At 48.8% G+C, this 21069-nt stretch overlaps 1 protein-coding gene across 15 annotated transcripts in view; it reads left to right on the top strand.

The window, feature by feature from the left end:
• magi1b (membrane associated guanylate kinase, WW and PDZ domain containing 1b) overlaps positions 1 to 21069 on the top strand; it is a 679590-nt gene that overhangs the window by 634604 nt on the left and 23917 nt on the right. For 10 of the 15 annotated variants that reach the window (XM_072472316.1, XM_072472318.1, XM_072472314.1 and 7 more), the window contains one exon: positions 13192 to 13330. In XM_072472316.1, the coding sequence (XP_072328417.1) occupies positions 13192 to 13330 (139 nt within the window). Of the gene's footprint in view, positions 1 to 13191; positions 14638 to 14745; positions 14835 to 21069 lie in introns of those variants that run through there. The other 5 variants (XM_072472328.1, XM_072472321.1, XM_072472327.1 and 2 more) reach the window with 2 other exon arrangements.

Consider the following 21069-nt stretch of genomic DNA (forward strand, 5'->3'; position numbering starts at 1 on the left):
AGGATGGCGGAAGCCGAACTGCAAGGCGGGGCCGCACTACATACAGTGGAGAAGATGACCGAGGTGATGGTGATGGAACTGGACAAGCGTTTGGTGAGGCACATGGAGGTCCTGAGGAAAGAGATGGCGGTCGTGTTGAGGTCATTGTTGGAGGAGTCAATCGGCCCGATGAGGGTGGAGGAGGCAAAGGCATTGGCCGAGGTGAGAGAGCAAGGCGAGAAGATGAAGGAGGTGGAGGAGGCCGTGACACGATACAGCGACCAGGTCACCTTGATGGGGGACGAGCTGCGGAGGGTGGTGGATGTTAATAGAGGACTCCGAGCAAAGCTGGAAGACTTGGAAAACCGCTCAAGGTGGCACAATTTGAGAATTGTGGGCTTGCCCGAAGGAACAGAGGGCCCAAGGCCAACGCAATACTTCGCTAAGAAGTTGGCGGAGCTGATGGGGGAGGGTGAGAGCCCCACCCTGTACGAGCTAGACTGAGCTCATCGGTCATTAAGGCCGAAGCCCAAAGTGAACGAGCCGCCAAGGGCAGTAATTATCTGCTTCCATAAGTTTTGCATGAAGGAAAAAGTATTAAGCTGGGCAAAGCAGGAACGTGAGGTGCTGTGGGATGGTACTGCGGTTCGGATCTACCAGGACTGGATGGTGGAGTTGGCAAAAAGACGAGCGCCGTTTGGGCGAGTGAAGGCAGCTTTGTACAAGAAGGGGGTGCGATTTGGTGTGGTGTACCCGGCGAAGTTGAGAGTAACATATGACGCCAAAGACATTTATTTTGAGACAGCGGAGGCGGCTGAGGCGTTCGTGAGGGCAGAAGGCTTGGGACAGACGTGAAGAGCGGAACTGGAAGAGAGACTGTGGACTGTGTTTGAGCGGCTGGAAAATGTACAAATGTTACAACTTTCTTTTTACTGATTTGTATTGAAATTTACTTCTCTTTGCATTGTTACAGAGTTCAAGTTAATGACGTTCTGTGTTGCGACGGTTAAATGTTATGTTAATGAATTGTAGGGGTTGGATTGTTGGGTTTGTTTTGGTGTTTCTTTCTCTGGGACTGGGTGGAAGGGGGCGAGAGGTCTTGGCGGGGGGAGCCACCCGCGCTAGCTAACTAAAGTCAGTTAGTGAACGGGGGTGAGGTGAGATGAGGACTGCGGACGTTGGAGCCTGGATAGCAGGCTTCAATGGGCCTACGAGGCGAGCAAGAGGGGGTGGAGGGATGGATGTTGGGGGATGTTTTTGTAGGGGGGGTTCTTGGGAGGGGGGAAGGGGTTCGATGTTAACAATAGACAGGGGCGGGTCAGGCTTATGGGGCAGGGCCCGGCGGTATGGTGATGGTGGATAAGAAAGGGTGGGGGGGGGGTGAGAGACCCCCAGTAAGGATAATCACGTGGAACGTGAGAGGACTAGGAGGTCCGGTCAAGAGGTCAAGGGTGCTTGCACATCTTTAAAGTTTGAAAGCCGATGTAGCAATGCTGCAGGAGACTCACTTGTGGGTGAAGGACCAGGTGCGACTTAAAAAGGGCTGGGTTAGCCAAGTGTTTTACTCCGGATTTGATGGAAGGGCTCGAGGGGTAGCGGTGCTGGTCAGCAAAAGGGTACGCTTCCAGATGGAGAAGGTGGTGGCAGATCAGGGGGGTAGATATGTGATTGTGACCGGGGCACTTGGAGGGGAGATTAGTGGCGCTGTTAAGTGTATACGGTCCCAATTGGGACGATGTGGGATTCGCGAAGAAGGTGTTTGGGGCTATTCCCGACTTGGACACGCATGAGCTGATTGTGGGGGGGGGACTGGAACTTGGTGCAGGAGCCAAGGTTGGACAGATCACGGCCGCGCTCGCTGATCCCATCGGGGGGGGGGGGGGGGGGGGGGGCAAAGGCGCTGGCTGGGTTAATGGTGGAAATGGGAGGGGTGGACCCTTGGAGGTTCCTGCACCCAAGGGAACGGGAGTATTCGTTTTTCTCAGCGGTCCATAAGGTATACTCGCGGATCGACTGTTTTGTGGTGGGGAAGGCTTTGCTGGATGGAGTCAAGGGGTCGGAATACTCTGCAATTGCAGTGTCAGATCACACTCCACATTGGGTGGATATGGTGCTAGAGAAGGGGGCAGCGCAGAGACCGGGGCGGAAACTGGATGTGGGGCTTTTGGGGAACCAAGTGTTCTGTGAGAAAATTGAAACGGTAATTAAGGAATATGTAGGTTTCAATTGTACGGGTGAGGTGTCGAAGGTAGTCGTCTGGGAGGCTCTAAAGGCGGTGGTGAGAGGGGAGGTAATTTTGTTTAAGGCCAGGGTGAATAAAGAGGAGAGGTTGGAGCAGCAGAGAGTAATAGATGAGATGTTGGAGATAGATAGGAGATATGCAGAGGATGGGGACCCGGCGAAGCTGGAAAAGAGGAAGGAACTACAGGCGAGCTTCGACCGACTGTCCACCAGGAAGGCGGTGCGCCAACTGAGACGAGCAAGGGGTGCAGTTTTTGAACATGGAGCTAAGGCGTATGTTAGCAGGTCAGCTCCGGAGGGAGGCAGCGGCAAGGGAAATTCTTCAGGTGAAGGATAGGGCAGGGAAGTTGGTTGTGGCCCCAGTGTTGATTAACAAGGTTTATGAGGAGTTTTATGAGAGGTTGTACAAGTCAGAGCCCTCGGGGGAGACCGTGAGATGCAGGAATTTCTAGATGGGTTGGAGTACCCGAGGTTTGGGAGGGGGACAGGGCTACATTAGAAGGAGCAATAGTGGAGCAGGAGATAAAGGATGCGATTGGGAGGATGCAGTCGGGGAAGGTGGCAGGGCCGGATGGGTTTCCGGTGGAATATTATAAAAATTTAAGGATAGGTTGGCACCCCTGATGGTGGGGATGTTTGAGGAGGCGATAGGGAAGGGGGTGTTGCCGCAAACCTTGCGGCAGGCATTGATTTCCCTGTTACTAAAAAAAGATAAGGATCCGACGGAGTGTGGGTCGTATCGGCCCATATCACTTCTGAATGTGGACGTAAAAGTGTTGGCGAAGGTACTGGCGGGTAGGCTGGAGGAGTGCCTCCCGAAGGTGATAGGGGAGGATCAGACGGGGTTCGTGAAAGGGAGGCAGCTGTTTTCGAACATTAGGAGGGTTTTGAAAGTTGTTATGGCACCGGCGGAAAGAAAGGAAACAGAGGTAGTTGTGGCATTGGATGCCGAGAAGGCGTTTGATCGTGTAGAATGGGGGTACCTGATGGCAGTGCTGGAGCGGTTTGGGATTGGACCAAGGTTTGTGAACTGGGTAAAGCTATTATATAAGGAACCGAAGGCGAGTGTCTGCACAAATAATATCAGTTTGAGATACTTTTCTCTCCACCGTGGGACTAGACAGGGATGTCCTCTGTCCCCCCTGCTGTTTGCACTTGCGATTGAGCCGTTGGCCATCGCATTGAGAAGTTCGGGAGCATGGAAAGGAATAGTGCAGGGGGGGGGATAGAGCATAGGGTGTCCTTATATGCCGACGACTTGCTGCTGTATGTGTCGGAGCCGAGTGCGTCGATAGGAGGAATATTGGAGCTACTGCGGGTATTTGGGTCTTTCTCGGGGTACAAGTTGAACCTGGACAAGAGTGAGTACTTTGTGGTGTCTCGGGCGGGGGGGGGGGGCTGCCATTCCGTAGAGCAGGGACTCATTTTAGGTATCTGGGGGTGCAGGTTGCTCGGGTGTGGGGGAGGCTTCGCAGGTACAACATCACTAGTTTGGTGGGGAGAGTGAAAGCCGATCTGGCAAGGTGGGACGACCTTCCTCTGTCACTGGCGGGTCGGGTACAGGCGGTTAAAATGAATGTGTTGCCGCGATTCCTGTTTATTTTTCAATGCCTACCGATTTTCCTGCCAAAGTCTTTTTTCAGGGAGATTGAGGGAAGGATTACCTCATTCATATGGGGTGGGAAGGTGGCCAGAGTGAGAAAGGTGCTGCTACAGAGGGGAAGGCAGGCAGGGTGTTTGGGTCTCCCGAACCTGTTGTACTACTACTGGGCGGCGAATGTGGAGAAAGTGCGGAGCTGGATCAGAGGGGTTGATTCTCAGTGGGTCAGAATGGAGGAGAGTTTGTGCAGGGGGTCGGGGCTGAAGGCACTTGCAACAGCGCCGCTCCCGATAGCTCCGGGGAAATATTCAGGGAGTCTGGTAATAATAGCTTCATTGAAAATCTGGAGGCGGTTTCGCCAACTCTTCGGGTTGGGTTTCGGGTCAAGGGAAATGCCGATTCGGCGGAACCACAGATTTGAGCCAGGGAGGTGGGATGGAAGTTTTCGGAAATGGGAAGAGAAGGGGATTAAGACGCTAAAAGATTTGTTTCTTCGGGGTCGGTTTGCAGGATTGAGGGAGCTGGAAGCGAAGTATGGGCTAGAGCAGGGAGAAGTGTTTCGGTACATGCAGGTTCGGGATTTTGCCAGGAAGGAGATACAGAGCTTCCCAGAGGAACCGGCCTCCACATTGCTGGAGGAGGTGTTGACGACAAGGGGACTGGAGAAGGGGGCAGTGTCAGTGGTGTACGGAGCTATTTTGGAAGAGGACAAGGCACCACTGGAAGGGATCAAAGCAAAGTGGGAGGAAGAGCTGAGAAAGGTTATAGAGGAGGGGGTCTGGTGTGAGGTGCTCCGGAGAGTGAATGCCTCCACCTCATGTGCGAGATTGCGGCTGAGACAGCTGAAGGTGGTATATAGAGCGCACCTCACGAGGGCGAGGATGAGACGATTTTTTTGAAGGAGTAGAGGATGTGTGTGAGCGTTGCGGGGGGGGGGTGCGAATCACGTTCATATGTTTTGGTCCTGTCCAAAGCTAGGGGGGTACTGGAAGGAGGTGTTTCGGGTAATTTCCAAGGTGGTGCGTGTGAAGCTGGACCCGGGTCCCCAGGAGGCCATATTCGGGGTGTCGGACCAGCCAGGGTTGGAAACGGGAGCGGAGGCAGATATCATTGCCTTCACCTCGTTGATCGCCCGAAGGCGGATCCTGCTGGGATGGAGAGCAGCCTCTCCACCCAGTGCCCTGGCGTGGCAGGGGGACCTGTTGGAATACTTGACCCTTGAGAAGGTTAAGTTCGAACTGAGGGGCAGCTCGGAGGGGTCTACAAGTCATAGGCACTATTTATTGTGCACTTTCAAGAACTGGATAACATCAAACATTAGTTGGTGGGGTGGGTGGTGGGGTGGGGAGGGGGGCTGTGTAGATTAAGGGTGACTACAGGTAATCCCTGATTCCTTTTTGTCATTTGTTTATATAAACATGCGGGCTGATGTTTGGGGGTTGGTGGGTAGATGGGATAGTTGTTATTATGGGGATTGACATATCTTGCTGATTATTGTTTATTGTTGATGGGTGTAAATGTGGGAGAAAATGTGAAAAAGGAGGAGAATAAAAATATTTTTTAAAAATAAAAAATAAATGCAAGTCTTTCGATGAATTTATTGTTGTTCCTTGAGGTCCTCTTACTTTTATATGTGGGAGAAGATTTATTGTGTGCTGTGTGGAAGAAAATTATGAAGTTTGCTTATTAATATTGTGCATGTGGCGCACAGAGATTACTTTGAGGCAGCACTATTTCAGTTCATTTTGCCGATATTGATTTCTGCATCAGGAAACTGAAAGCTTAGGTTCATTACGTCCTTTATGGATTTTTCATGGTGACTATTGACTATAGCCCTATTAAAACATTAGGATTCCAGTAATATCTCAATTGTGCACTCCAAAATGCAACAAGATGACAGTGTTTTTTTAAGTCGGTTCCAAAAGCTCTACTCATGCTACTCTTCCGTTCTGGGTGGTTAGTTCTGTAATCCTAGGCATTCATGATTCGAGGACATTCAGGAAACTGTTTTTCAAATGCTCCATGCAAGCAAGGCTGTGCATGTCTGGATGTATGAAAAAGTTTATTTTATTTTATTTTTTAAAATATATTTATTAAAGTTTTTTAACACAATTTTTCTCCCTTACAAACAATAACCCCCCCCCCTCGTAACAAAAAAAAACGAGAAATCGCGCAGAGCAAGATATATACATGGCAAAATTATATATTTACACAGCTTTGTACACTGGCCCTCACCCGTACGTGCCAGTTTCCCCAACCCTTCATGTTATCTCTTGCTCATCCACCCTCCCAGGCAGTCCCCCCATTCCCCCCCCTCCCAGGACGTCCCACCCCCCCCCCCCCCCCCCCCCCCCCCCCCCCGCCAAGGTTGCTGCTGACCGACCTTCCTCTAACGCTCCGCGAGATAGTCTAGGAACGGTTGCCACCGCCTGTAGAACCCCTGCGCAGACCCTCTCAAGGCAAACTTAATCCTCTCCAACTTTATGAACCCAGCCATATCATTTATCCAGGCCTCCAGGCTGGGGGGCTTCGCCTCCTTCCACATTAGCAAGATCTTTCGCCTGGCTACTAGGGACGCAAAGGCCAGAATGCCGGCCTCTTTCGCCTCCTGCACTCCCGGTTCGTCCACTACTCCAAATATTGCTAGCCCCCAGCTTGGCTTGACCCGGACTTTCACCACCTGAAATATTGCTCCCGCCACTCCTCTCCAGAACCCCTCCAGTGCCGGGCATGACCAAAACATATGGACATGGTTCGCCGGGCTCCCTGAGCACCTTCCACATCTGTCCTCTACCCCAAAGAACCTACTCAAGTGCGCTCTGTGGACCACCTTAAATTGTATCAGGCTGAGCCTGGCACACGAGGAGGAGGAATTAACCCTACCTAGGGCATCAGCCCACAGACCTTCCTCGATCTCCTCCCCCAGCTCCTCCTCCCATTTACCCTTCAACTCTTCTACCAGCGCTTCCCCCTCTTCTTCCAACTCCTGGTATATTTCCGACACCTTGCCCTCCCCGACCCATACACCCGAGATCACCCTACCTTGAACTTCTTATGCCGGGAGCAACGGGAACTCCTTCACCTGTTGCCTCACAAAAGCCCTCACCTGCATATATCTAAAGGCATTTCCCGGGGGTAACTCGAACTTCTCCTCCAGTGCCCCTAGGCTCGCAAACGTCCCGTCGATGAACAGGTACCCCATTCTTCCAATCCCCGCCTGATGCCAGCTCTGGAACCCCCCATCCATCTTCCCCGGGACAAACCGGTGGTTACCCCTGATCGGGGACCACACCGATGCTCCCATTGCACCCCGGTGCCGTCTCCACTGGCCCCAGATCCTTAGCGTTGCCGCCACCACCGGGCTCGTGGTATACTTTGTCGGCGAGAGCGGCAGCGGTGCCGTCACCAACGCCCCCAGGCTCGTTCCTTTACAGGACGCCATCTCCATCCTCTTCCATGCCGCCCCCTCTCCCTCCATAACCCACTTGCGGATCATCGCCACATTTGCTGCCCAGTAGTAGCTCCCCAGGTTTGGCAGCACCAACCCTCCTCGGTCCCTACTGCATTCCAGGAACCCTCTCCTTACTCTCGGGGTCTTATTCGCCCACACAAACCCCATAATACTCCTGCCTACTCTCTTAAAAAAGGCCTTAGTGATCACGATGGGAAGGCACTGAAACACAAACAGAAACCTCGGAAGGACCACCATTTTGACCGACTGCACTCTACCCGCCAGCGAGAGCGGTAACATGTCCCATCTTTTGAAATCCTCCTCCATTTGCTCCACCAACCTCGTCAGATTCAGTTTATGTAGGGTCCCCCAACTCCTGGCTGTCTGGATCCCCAGATACCGAAAGCTCCCCTCCGCCCTCCTCAGCGGTAGGTCCCCTATCCCTCCTTCTTGGTCCCCCGCCTGTAATACAAAGAGCTCACTCGTCCCTATATTGAGTTTATAGCCCGAAAACTCCCCAAACTCCCTTAGAGTCTGCATGACCTCCACCATCCCCTCCATTGGATCCGCCACGTACAGCAACAGGTCATCCGCATATAGCGACACCCGATGCTCTTCTCCCCCTCGGACCACCCCCTTCCATTTATTAGACTCCCTCAATGACCTGGCCAATGGTTCGATCGCCAATGCGAACAACAGGGGGGACAGGGGGCACCCCTGCCTCGTCCCTCGGTACAGTCAAAAGTACTCCAACCTCCGTCGGTTCGTCACTACACTCGCGATTGGGGCACTGTAAAGGAGTTTAACCCAATTGATAAACCCTACCCCGAACCCAAACCTGCGCAGCACCTCCCAGAGGTACTCCCACTCTATTCGGTCAAAGGCCTTCTCCGCGTCCATAGCTGCCACTATCTCCGCCTCTCCCTCCTCCGATGGCATCATTATCACGTTTAAGAGCCGCCGCACATTGGTGTTTAGTTGCCTGCCCTTTACAAATCCCGTCTGGTCCTCGTGGATTACCCCCGGGACACAGTCCTCGATCCTCGTGGCCAGCACTTTTGCCAGCAACTTTGCATCCACATTGAGGAGCGAGATCGGCCTGTACGACCCACATTGCAGTGGGTCCTTGTCCCGCTTTAGGATCAAAGAAATTGTCGCTTCCGACATTGTCGGGGGCAGGGTCCCCTCCTCTCTTGCCTCATTAAAGGTCCTCACCAGTAGCGGGGCCAACAGGTCTGCGTACTTCCTGTAGAACTCCACCGGGAATCCATCCGGTCCCGGGGCCTTTCCCGCCTCCATGCTCCCCAAACCCTTGCTCAGCTCCTCCAACCCAATTGGTGCCCCCAAACCAGCCACCTCTTGCTCCTCCACCCTCGGGAATCTCAGCTGATCTAGGAATCGTCTCATCCCCTCTTCCCCCGCTGGGGGCTGGGATCTGTTCAGCTCTTCATAAAAGGCCTTGAATACCTCGTTTATTTTCGTTGCACTCCGAACCGTGGCTCCCCTTCCATCTTTGACTCCCCCTATTTCCCTCGCCATCCTCTTACGGAGCTGGTGTGCCAGCATCCGACTAGCCTTTTCCCCATACTCGTAGGTCGCCCCCTGCGCTTTCCTCCACTGTGCCTCCGCCTTCCCTGTGGTCAACAGGTCAAACTCCGCCTGGAGCCGTCGTCTTTCCAAGTAATCTTTCCTCCGGGGCCTCTGCGTATCTCCTGTTCACTCTCAAAATCTCCCCCACTAACCTATCCCTTTCCATACCCTCTGTCTTCTCCCTATGAGCCCTAATGGAAATGAGCTCTCCCCTGATCACCGCCTTCAACGCCTCCCATACCACCCCCACCCGCACCTCCACGTTGTCATTGGCCTCCAAGTACCTTTCGATACACCCCCTCACCTTCCCACACACCACCTCGTCCGCCAGCAGTCCCACATCCAGCCGCCACAACGGGCATTGGTCCCGCTCCTCTCCCAGCTCCAGTTCCACCCAGTGCGGGGCATGGTCCGAAACGGCTATAGCCAAATACTCCGTCCCCTCCACCCTCGGGATGAGCGCCCTACCCAGAACAAAGAAATCTATCCGGGAGTAGGCTTTGTGTACATGGGAGAAGAAAGAAAATTCCCTGGCCTGCGGCCTTGTAAACCGCCATGGGTCCACTCCCCCCATATGATCCATAAACCCCCTAAGTACCTTGGCCGCCGCCGGCCTCTTTCCAGTCCTTGATTTGGAGCGGTCCAGTGCTGGATCCAACACTGTATTGAAGTCCCCTCCCATTATCAGGCATCCTATCTCCAGGTCCGGAATGCGCCCCAACATGTGCTTCATGAATCCTGCATCATCCCAGTTCGGGGCGTATACGTTTACCAACACCACCCACGTCCCTTGCAGCCTACTGCTCACCATTACATATCGCCCTCCATTGTCCGCTACAATAGTCTTGGCCTCAAATGACACCCGCTTTCCCACCAATATTGCCACCCCTCTATTCTTTGCGTCCAGTCCCGAGTGGAATACCTGTCCTACCCATCCCTTTCTTAACCTGACCTGGTCCGCCACCTTCAGATGTGTCTCTTGGAGCATGGCCACGTCCGCCTTCGGTCCCTTTAAGTACGCGAACACTCGAGCCCTCTTCACCGGCCCATTCAGGCCCCTCACATTCCACGTTATCAGCCGGACCCCCCCCCCCCCCCCCCACCACGTCCCACCGACTAGCCATCTCCTTTTCTGGGCCAGTCCCGTGTCCACGCCTCCCTCACCCTCCAGTCCCCCAGAGGGGGGACACCCGTCCCGACCACCTCTTCTGTGTCCCATTCCCTTTCGGCCAGTGCAGCAGCAAACCTTTTTCCCCCCCTCCCCTCCCCCCTGCTAGACCCCTGTCTAGCTTTTTTACTCCCCCCATGTCACTCCCGTAAGTCAGCTGACGCCTGCTGACCCCGGCTTCCCCCGCCGTCCCATTGACCTCCCCGCGTGGGAGTCTCCCAATCCATATGCATTCCTTCGTTCCCCTTCCCGCACGCGGGAAAAAACCCCGCGCTTTCCAAAGCCCGCTCCGCCCCTTCTGGCGCAGCTCCTGTCTCTCTCCCCCAGCCCATGTAACATTTCCTGCGCGTGATTGACCCCCTATATACAACAACCATCACACATCAAACCCCAAAACATCCCCCCCACCCTCACAAACCCTCAGAGTCCAACATTTCGGCTTGTACAAAGGTCCACGCCTCTTCAGGCGTTTCGAAGTAAAAGTGTTGGCCCTTGTATGTGACCCACAGTCGCGCTGGCTGCAGCATTCTGAATTTCACTTCTTTCCGGTACAACGCCGCTTTGGCCCGGTTGAAACCCACTCTCCGCTTTGCAACCTCCGTGCTCCAGTCTGGGTATATTCGGATCTCTGCATTGTCCCACTTACTGCTCCACTCCTTCTTGGCCCATCTCAGGACCCACTCTCTGTCCGTGAACCGGTGGAACCTCACCACCATCACCCTTGGCGGCTCATTTGCCTGGGGCTTCTTCGCCAGCACCCGATGTGCCCTGTCCAACTCCAGCGGCCTCGAAGGGGCCTTCGTGCCCATCATCGACTCGAGCATCGTGCTCGCGTATGCCCCGGCATCAGCCCCCTCCACTCCCTCAGGGAGACCCAGGATTCGCAGATTCTTTCTCCTCAACCTGTTCTCCAGGTCTTCGCGTCTTCCCGCCCACCTCTTGTGTAGCGCCTCGTTCTGCTCCACTCTCACCGCCAGGCCCACGAGCTTGTCCTCGTTCTGACTGATTCTTTTCTGTACCTCCTGGATCTTAGCTTCGTGGGCCTTCTGCGTGATCCCGAGTCCTTCAATTGCCGAAAGCATAGGCGCCAACATCTCTTTGCGCATCTCCTCGCGCTGCTCCTCGAAGCAGCACTTGATGAACTCCTGCAGCTCCCCTTTGTCCCTGGCCGCCGCCATTTTGTTTTCTTTCCCTCGCTTCTCCCGTTGCTCCAGTGCCGCTCCTTTGGCCGTTACACTTCTGGTCCGTTTCATAGAAGTTAGCAGTGTTTGCTTCACCAGTCTGCCCCAAAAAGTCTATAGAAACTCCTGAAAAATGTCTGAGAGTCGGCTCCAGACGGGAGCTGCCGAATGCGCAACCTACACCTCCATGGCCACCACCAGAAGCCTCGTCCCTGCTTCTTTAATGGCCCTGGTAGATCTTTTCACAGTTGTTCCCTCTGCTGCTAGAATTCACCTTTGATAGAGTCAAGCCAGATTGCAGCTTTAAGCTTGCCCTTCCCCCGCCTGCATGCTGGAAGAGGCCCTCGTCTACTGCTGCAGCTCAAGCCAAATCTTTCACTGTTTCTGCCGGGTCTGGTAGCCAAAAGACACAACACTCCTGAGGGACACTGTCAGGGGAATGCTGCAGCCTTCTTCCCACACCGGGAAATGTCAAACAAATGCCGTGGGGGCCCTGTAAAAGAGCCCAAAAGTCCGTTCCAAGCGGGAGCTGCCGAATATGTGACCTAGCTCTGCATAGCCGCACCCGGAAGTCCATGAAAAAGTATATAACTTTTGATTTGATATAACTCCTAGAAACTCAACTTTTTTTAGTTTGCACATATGTTGGTTCTTGTCTCATCTCTAAATATTGTTCTCCATTAATACTGGAATTAAGAAATATGCAGTTTCAAGCAATATTTTAATGCATGGCAGTCCCATTCCAAAATTTTGATACAGAAATATTACTGCGATCCTCAGATCATTCAGCCACCTCTTCGATATTTTTGGTGAGCATAAATTTGGACAAAAATTTGGACATAAATGTCTGTTGTATCCCAGTTTAGCATTATCTATTTTACCTGGATTTAGTGGCCTGCACACAGCTGAAGAATTGGTGACGGGCCTGCCTCCCCTTGGCCAGCTCATCATCGCAGTCATATAGTAGCCATTAGTTGGCTTCGGACAGCATCTCTGTCCGCATGTGGGAGCATGCCCCACCTCCAAGAGCTGCTGGCTGATCACAGGGCCTACAGATCCCTTGTTCCCATCATGCCACCAGAAGCAGTGCACTGCTGGGACTACAGGCAGCTCACAACAAAGAGGAAGCGTGAAGCCAGAGACCCAGGTAAGTTCAGGCTTCAGTGGGGCATCCTGACAGGTCCCAGCGTCCCACTTAGTGGCTTCAATTGGCCCAAGGGTGGGTGGGGGGCTTTACAACTCCACCCATGCTGTCTTGAAATGATCAACTTTGTTTCATTGGCATCTAATACTTGGCATCTAATAAAATTACAAGCTTCATTAAGTTGTGATTGTACTTTCCAGAGGATCATGAAACAGTCAGACAGAGCCAGGCAGATTATTTCAATTATACCTGCTGTTGGCTTTTCACCTGGTGACAATAATCACATGCAGATTTTAATACACTTCCACGTCAATTCATCCCAAGAAAGCCCATGTTATTTTTCAAAAAATACCTAAGTGCAAAACATCCTGTGTTACTGGGGCCTAAGAACTAAGAATGTCTCAGACTCACTTCTTTCTCTGCATGCACTGAACTTGAACATTGATACGATTCTTAAATTTGGCCCCAGTATAGTGGATATGGAGAAGTATCAGCCAGCGTTCCAAATTTTAATCATGATCCTGTAGTCCATGCTGGAAAATGTTGCTGCGCGCATATACATCAAGGATTAGTCAGAAATCGGTATGGCTGCGACAATTATCCTTTACCCTTCCCCTGATGAGACTTGCTGTTGTTTAAAAACAATGGCCACTTGAGAAAGCTACCATACAACTACCTGGCACCGTAGGAATTTAACTTGGTGCAAACCAGCAGCTTTAGAAGGCAGGGGTGAAATTTGGAAGAAAATGAATTTGTATGGAAACATCTGACATTTTCAAAGATCCCCCTATGCTTCTCGTGTAATCTTATTTATATTTACCATTTTCTCATTTTTAGGTTGGAGATGAAATTCTGGAGATCAATGGGGAAACGACCAAGAACATGAAGCATTCTCGCGCCATAGAATTGATTAAGAATGGTGGTCGGAGAGTCTGCTTATTTCTGAAACGTGGAAATGGTTATGTGCCAGAATATGGTGGGTTGCCCTACGAAAATGTTACTTTCTCCCATACTGTCACTCCATGAGTGATTTTGTTTTCCTCTTGTTTTTTTTTCTGTTAAGATCTGGGAATTTTTTCTTCTTTTCACAAATGTCTTATGATTTTGTACAGTCTTTGGTTCTAATCTGCTGATGATACTAATTCTGTACTTTCACTATTTTGTTTTAGAATGGGCTGGAGTAACTATAAGTGTTATCAGAGAAACACCTTTCTGAAACTAAAATATTTGACTGTATTAAATTCTCCATTGTTCAAATGCCTCCCAAATATACAAATGTAAAACGTAAATGGGAATGAAATCACAGTCTTGAATTTACATATTATGGCCAAAAAATGAATAGATGTTAATTTAAATTGAAAAATTGGAAGTCGCCATAGTCCCGAGGTCCACAAGTTGCTCTTCCCTTTTGGGAGAGAGCTGAATGGTGTTGATTTAAACTGAGGGTCACCATACCTCAGGCGGGTTTGAGAAGGCCATGGACAACCTCAACCAATACAGGGATTGAACTGCATCACGAACCAGCCAACTGAGCTAACCAACAGTTTAAATAATGCATCATGGAAGCATCAGATATTTAGTTATCAACATTTAACTTTTCATTAATAGCACGGAGCAATCTCAGTTACCTGTGGCAATTTTGCATAAGTACAAACTCGTTTTACACTCGCAATCTGCAGTACTTGTACTCCAGGCCTTTCTTATCACTATTTTCTCTTTGACAAGTTGATTTACCCAAACAAAATAATTTCAGACCCTCTTCATGATTTATTTAATGCCTTGCTGCTTCCCTGAAAGGTTTATGAAGTTTCACCGGAGAATATGAAGTTGAATTTGAACACTTAAATCTACTAACATCTCTATCAAATTCAAATGAATGGAATTATATATTATTTTAAAACAATTATAGTTACCAAAAATAGAATTCTCAACATCCTGAGATTTTGATTTTTTTTTTTAAATCTCCATCGAAGTGATGGGTCTCATCTATCTGTAAGGGTATATATTTTTGTAACAAGTTCTGTAATTACTTTTAATATGATACATAACGTTCCATGAATTGAAATGTAGTTTGTAAATATTTAAATGAGTCATTGTTTACATGCCATTTTGACTTATTGTATTGTGATATATAAAAGAAATGGAGTGCATTTCCCAGTAGAACTTCCTGGTGCTCTTTTTTTTTTCTGTATCCTTTGATTCTGCAACTGCTGTCTTGCAGTCTAATTGTTTTTTGCCTGGACAATCTGACTGGAACAATAATAAATATCTTTCCATGATCAACAGAGTGATCAATCCTGTTGCTGCTTACTAATAGGGAATCTAAATCTATCTTCTGCTCTTTTTCTTTCTCATCTTTCCTGGGTGCTGGGTTCTTCGTTCTGCCCTCAGCGATGATACCTCCTAATCTCTCCTCATGCATGAGAAGTGACAAGCACGGGGAGTCTTGCTTCTACTTAATGGGCCCTAATCAAAATACGGTTGGTAGACGAATCAATATTTGCTGCTTCCATCTTGATGCCTTAAAGGCTCATGCTGTGTTCCATTTACACCCATTCAGCCATGTATCCATGAATATGCTTAACTTCATCAGTGCAGACTTCCAACTGATCACGCTAGCAAGATTCATTTGCCTACATTTGTGGGACGCAAGCTCTTTTACAAGGATCACCTTGATGTTTTGTATTTGGTAAAGTTTTCTTTTCCCAAATGTGCAGCATTCAATTACAATTGAATATGTCCACCATTTCAACAACAGCAGTGATTCCATAAACTAAAATTAATCGTTCTTTTAAAAAATGTATTGATGGCACAAGCAATTGCCCCAAGACTTTACTTCAAAAGGCAAAACATTCAAAATTAAATTCTGCAGGAGAAGGAAAGATGATTATTTCATTTTCTAATTTTGCTTCCTTCTGAAAACCTAAAAAGCACATCCATAATACATGACACATGATTATGTGTCAGAATGTTGTCAAAGGGGTGCATAACAGGCAATATCGGATTGAAGTTCGGCAGTGGGTATATTGGGTTATCAATCTGATAATGAATGTTAGATACTTCTCCCAAATTGTACATTCCACTAGTTCTCAATTTGAGGTGTGGGAAAGAGTCTCATTGGTATATCATACTATTCCTATCATTTGGAGAGAACAGCGAGGTGTTTTGTCACAGATATTTCATGCCTTTTGTGATTTGTTTTATCCAACCCTGTTCTTTGATTTAAGATTTACAAACATCAATTCTGCTGATTTTGCTATGAGAAACTTGCATTGTTTTATTTCAAGACTGAAGAGTCTTGTTATATGTGGTTGCGTCGGATTCTCATTTTGGCAGATTGAATTGCAAGTCTTCAGACTAATCTTTGAGTAGGTTAATTGATTTGTGGCAGCACACCAGACTTAAACTCAGTTCTGGTATTAAGTACATTTAAATATTTCTTGCAAAATACTATGCACACTAGACCCCTGTATGTTGACAGTATGCCTCAGTTTTCAACATTACTAAATTTGCATTTTTTTAACATGCTGCTTCTGTCCTGCAACATAATCAGCGCTCAGGTCAATCTCATAAGATGAAAGATGTTTTCTGCCAGAAAGAGGAAAAAAGACTCTGTTATTACCTGATGTCTAGTTTGCAGTTATGCACTGGGCTTGGTGTTAGTATGTGTGATTGATGCACATGAACTAAATTAAAATTGGATTCTTCACAAGTGCATGGAAGAAGAGGCTGGATCACAGAAATTATATCACATTGGATGATTCTATCAATTTACAAATGAGAAAGATGCATACTTCACAAGGCATCTCTGTGAGTTATAAAATCCCAGTTAATGGAGAATAGCACACCATTGGTACCTAGTCACCCAATTCAATGTTTGGCTTATCCTGTGGCTCTCGGGTTGAGATTTCAAACGGTTTCCAAATGGTTAGAAGGGACACAAATTGGCCTGAAGTTTGGTTTGAAGCCAGGACTGCAGGTTAACTAATTTAGCTCAACAATGTAAAGTGCATTTATAATATTAGAATGACTGCAAGAGATAAAATGATGGATGATAGATTGGGAGGCATTTAATTAATTGTAATGGACAACAGGTGCAACAATGAATTGGGGGGAATAGAGATTCTGCAGTGATCTCCTACTTTAGATCATTTTTAAGGGTCAGCATAATGCAAGAAGCAAAATTATTAGGTGGTTTAACCATGATACATTGCCCCTTAGTGTCCAAAGAATAAGTGGGGTTACAGGGATAGGGAAGGGGTTTGGGACTGGGTAGGGTGTTCTTTCGGAGGGTCGGTGCAGACTTGATGAGCTGGATGGTCTCCTTCTGTACTGTACGGATTCTATGATTCAAACACTGGGAAATTAAAATGATAATTTAAGTGTCTCTAATTGCTAGTTTTCAGATTGTAACCGTAAAAATATCTGTTCGAGTTTGTATTTAATGGCACTAGTGTCCTTTTTGCGGATGTCCTTGCAATATTCCTTTGCTGAATGCTTTGTGTTCCTATAATCTATTAAATGAGATTGGTTGCAGGATGTGATGATGCTTTTTCAGAAAATATTATGCAAATTGGGTAGAAGCAGGATCTTCAATTTATTCACTTTGACCATTTTTCTCTGCCTAGCCAACCCCCCCCCCCCCCCCACCCCCACTACCACCACCACAATCTGAACCAAGGTTGTCTGTTGACGTGGTAAGATTTGGAATCCAAGAGATATTCACTATAACTAAATGAATCTGAAAATGACAATTTGGTTATGTTTCACCATAAACCTGGCAGAAAACTAACAAAGCTTCAAAATCCAAGCTGCTGATCCTGAGTCCATTCTACACAATGTGAATAATACTCAAACACAGAAGTATAGACTTGTGAATATACTTTGAAAAGAGGAGCTTTTATATAAACTGTTCCAATGTTGATGTAACCTGAACCCTGCCATCTCTGGTGACTGAGTTCACAGATTCCTGACCTCTCCCTCCATATAATCTCTCCTATCTATATTCATTATCATCCCCACTATCTTTCCATCCCAAGTGTGGCCCCAAGTCCCAATCTCAATCGCCGAAAAGGCTATCTCTAACCACTTTTACCACATCCCCTATCACTCTCAAACCCTTCCAATCCCACTTCCTTTTCCATTCCTATCTGGAAATCTCTTCCCAAAGTCGCTTACAAAACCACTGCACAATTCAAAACTGTCTAAACTTTGGTCCTTCATTTGCCATGATACCTCTGCAGATACCAATTTGCTCAATCACACCCTCACCTACAGCTTTGATGCCTTAGTCCTAGTGAAACACTTACTCTCTCCTATCGTGGTCATTTTCTTTCATACTGCCCCCATTTTCACTCTTAAATCGAAGTGATGTAGACCATAATATTTTTGGTGCACTATTGGTTTAGCCATTGATTGCCAGGTCTGGCTGATCCAAATTTAACTCTGCCAAAACTGCTTAGTATCCCTGAACTGCAAAGATATCTTTGACTGCTTTTTTGAATATCAACCTCTCCTGAAGAACCTTTCCCTCGTTCCCTCTTATCTTCACCTCCAGCAAGTGCAATGAGAACTTGAATTTCTTTGTGTCTAAAGTTAAAATAATCTGTCAGCTCCGTTCTTACCTCTTGTACCCTCCTCCATTGCCCTAGCCTTGAAACCTTGGCCAGAATTTTCTAGCTGTTCTCACCAGTGGGATCTTCCAGTGCCACCAACGGCGAACCGCCGCTGCAGGTTTACCAACGGCAGGGGCTGCATAGAACGGGAAACCTGGTTGACAGCGGCGGGATCAGAAAGCCAGTCAATGGTGCACCACCTCCACCGCGAAACACACTTCAGGGGGTTCAGAAAATATCCCATCACACCCTCTCTGAGTTCAACTTGTTCAGAAGGAACACCGCTTACTCTCTCTGCCGGATTTCCTCTAAACTACTGACCGCTCCACTTCCTTTCCTGACCCCTGTATGAGTTGATTTTGTAAATGGTTCCCAACCTCCGACAGTGTCTGCCCCTTTCCCTTTTGAATTTTCTGTATTCACCCACCACCTTCTAAAACCGAGCTTTCTCCCCAATATCTTGGCAATCTGCTGCCGCAGCTCCTCGTCATTCTTTTCCTCGCCAACCTCTTGGAACAAGTTTGCCATCCCTCAAATGCATGTTTGAATCCCTCTAGCCAGACTTTTAACCCAGCCACAACACTGAAAAGTACCTAATCAAAGTCACAAATTGTATCGTGTACAACTGTGAGCTTGCTGCATTATCCGTCCTCGTCCTTCTTCATCTAACTGCAACCTTGCCATAGTTGACCTCACCGCTGCTTCCAAAACATCACCTCTGCTGTTCAGTGGTGGTTCCTTACCTGCCTGTCCGATAATCTCCTGTGATAATCTCCTACTTCGGGAGTCCACCAAATTTCTATCCTTAGCCCCCTTTTATTTCTCATCAACAACAAAATTGGGTAAAGGTGTCAGACTCCACAGGTACTTCCCTCACTTCGCCCTTCCCTCACCACCACCTCATGACCCTTCCACTGCATCTATTGTATCAGGCTGCTTGTCCAATGTCAAGTCCTGGATGAGCCAGAAATCAATCCAGTTAAAGATTGGAAGGACAGAAGCTATGGTCTCAGTCTCTGCCCCAAATGCCTTTTGCTAGCCATAGATCCCATTCCCTCTCTTTTTTTAAAAAAAAATATATTTTATTCAAATTTTTTTGGCCAAACAAAACAATACAAAGGTTTTCCTTTTTACAACAGTAAAACAGTATAAATAACAGTGGCCGTTTTTAACAAATAAATAAATAATATATAAACTAAATGGCAACTGCCCTATCAAAAATAATAACTCTCCAAAAATAAAATCAAACAATCCATTATACATAGCCTAATACAAATATTTATACAAAAACACCCCTGAGGACCCGCCCGGGCCCCTCCCCCCTGGGTTGCTGCTGTTACCTTCCCATTTCCTTTATCGTTCTGCGAGGTAGTCAATGAACGGTTGCCACCGCCTGGTGAACCCTTGAGCCGAACCCCTTAGTGCAAATTTTATCCGTTCTAGTTTTATAAACCCTGCCATATCATTTATCCAGGTCTCCATGCCCGGGGGTTTGGCTTCCTTCCACATAAGCAATATCCTTCGCCGGGCTACTAGGGACGCAAAGGCCAAGACATCAGCCTCTTTCGCCTCCTGCACTCCCGGCTCTTCTGCAACCCCAAATATAGCCAACCCCCAGCTTGGCTCGACCCGGACCCCCACCACCTTCGAAAGCACCTTTGCCACCCCCACCCAGAACCCCTGTAGCGCCGGACATGACCAAAACATGTGGGTGTGGTTTGCTGGGCTTCTCGAGCATCTCCCACACCTATCCTCTACCCCGAAAAATTTACTGAACCGTGCTCCAGTCATATGCGCCCTGGGTAAAACCTTGAATTGTATCAGGCTTAGCCTGCCGCACGAGGACGACGAGTTTACCCTACGTAGGGCATCAGCCCACAGCCCCTCCTCAATCTCTTCCCCCAGCTCTTCCCATTTCCCCTTCAGCTCATCCATCATGATCTCCCCCTCGTCCCTCATTTCCCAGTATATATCCGACACCCTACCATCCCCCACCCATGTCCCTGAGATCACTCTATCTTGAATCTCCTGCGTCGGGAGCTGCGGGAATTCCCTCACCTGTTGCCTCACGAAAGCCCTCAGTTGCATGTACCGAAATGCATTCCCTTGGGGCAACCCATATTTTTCCGTCAGCGCTCCCAGACTCGCAAAAGTCCCGTCTACGAACAGATCTCTCAGTTGCACAACCCCAGCTCTTTGCCATGCTCCAAATCCCCCATCCATTCTCCCCGGGACAAACCTATGGTTATTTCTTATCGGGGACCGCACCGAGGCTCCCGTCCTTCCCCTATGTCGTCTCCACTGCCCCCAAATTTTTAATGTTGCCACCACCACTGGACTTGTGGTGTATTTCTTCGGGGAGAATGGCAACGGCGCCGTCACCATTGCTTGTAGGCTGGTTCCCTTGCAGGACGCCATCTCCAATCTCTTCCACGCCGCTCCCTCCCCTTCTCCCATCCACTTACACACCATTGAGATATTGGCGGCCCAGTAGTATTCACTTAGGCTCGGTAGTGCCAGCCCCCCCTATCCCTGCTACGCTGCAAGAACCCCCTCCTCACTCTCGGGGTCTTCCCGGCCCACACAAAACTCATGACACTTTTCTCAATTCTCTTGAAAAAAGCCTTCGTGACCATCACCGGAAGGCACTGAAACACAAAGAGGAATCTCGGGAGGACTACCATTTTAACCGCCTGCACCCTACGCACCAGTGACAGGGGCACCGTGTCCCATCTCTTAAAATCCTCCTCCATCTGTTCCACCAATCTTGTTAGATTAAGCCGGTGTAAGGTTCCCCAACTCCTGGCTATCTGAATCCCTAAGTACCGGAAATCTCTTGTCACCTTCCTAAGCGGTAAGTCATCTATTCCCCTGCTCTGCTCCCCCGGATGCACCACAAACGGCTCACTCTTACCCATATTCAATTTGTACCCCGAAAATTCCCCAAACTCCCTGAGTGTCTGCATTGTCTCTGGCATCCCCTCCACTGGGTCCGCAACATACAGCAATAAATCATCTGCATACAAGGATACCCGGTGTTCTTCCCCTCCCCTGAGCACTCCCCTCCACTTCCTGGAGCCCCTCAGTGCTATGGCCAGGG

This window comes from Scyliorhinus torazame, chromosome 13 (genome assembly GCF_047496885.1).
Source record: "Scyliorhinus torazame isolate Kashiwa2021f chromosome 13, sScyTor2.1, whole genome shotgun sequence".
Lineage (NCBI taxonomy): Eukaryota > Metazoa > Chordata > Chondrichthyes > Carcharhiniformes > Scyliorhinidae > Scyliorhinus > Scyliorhinus torazame.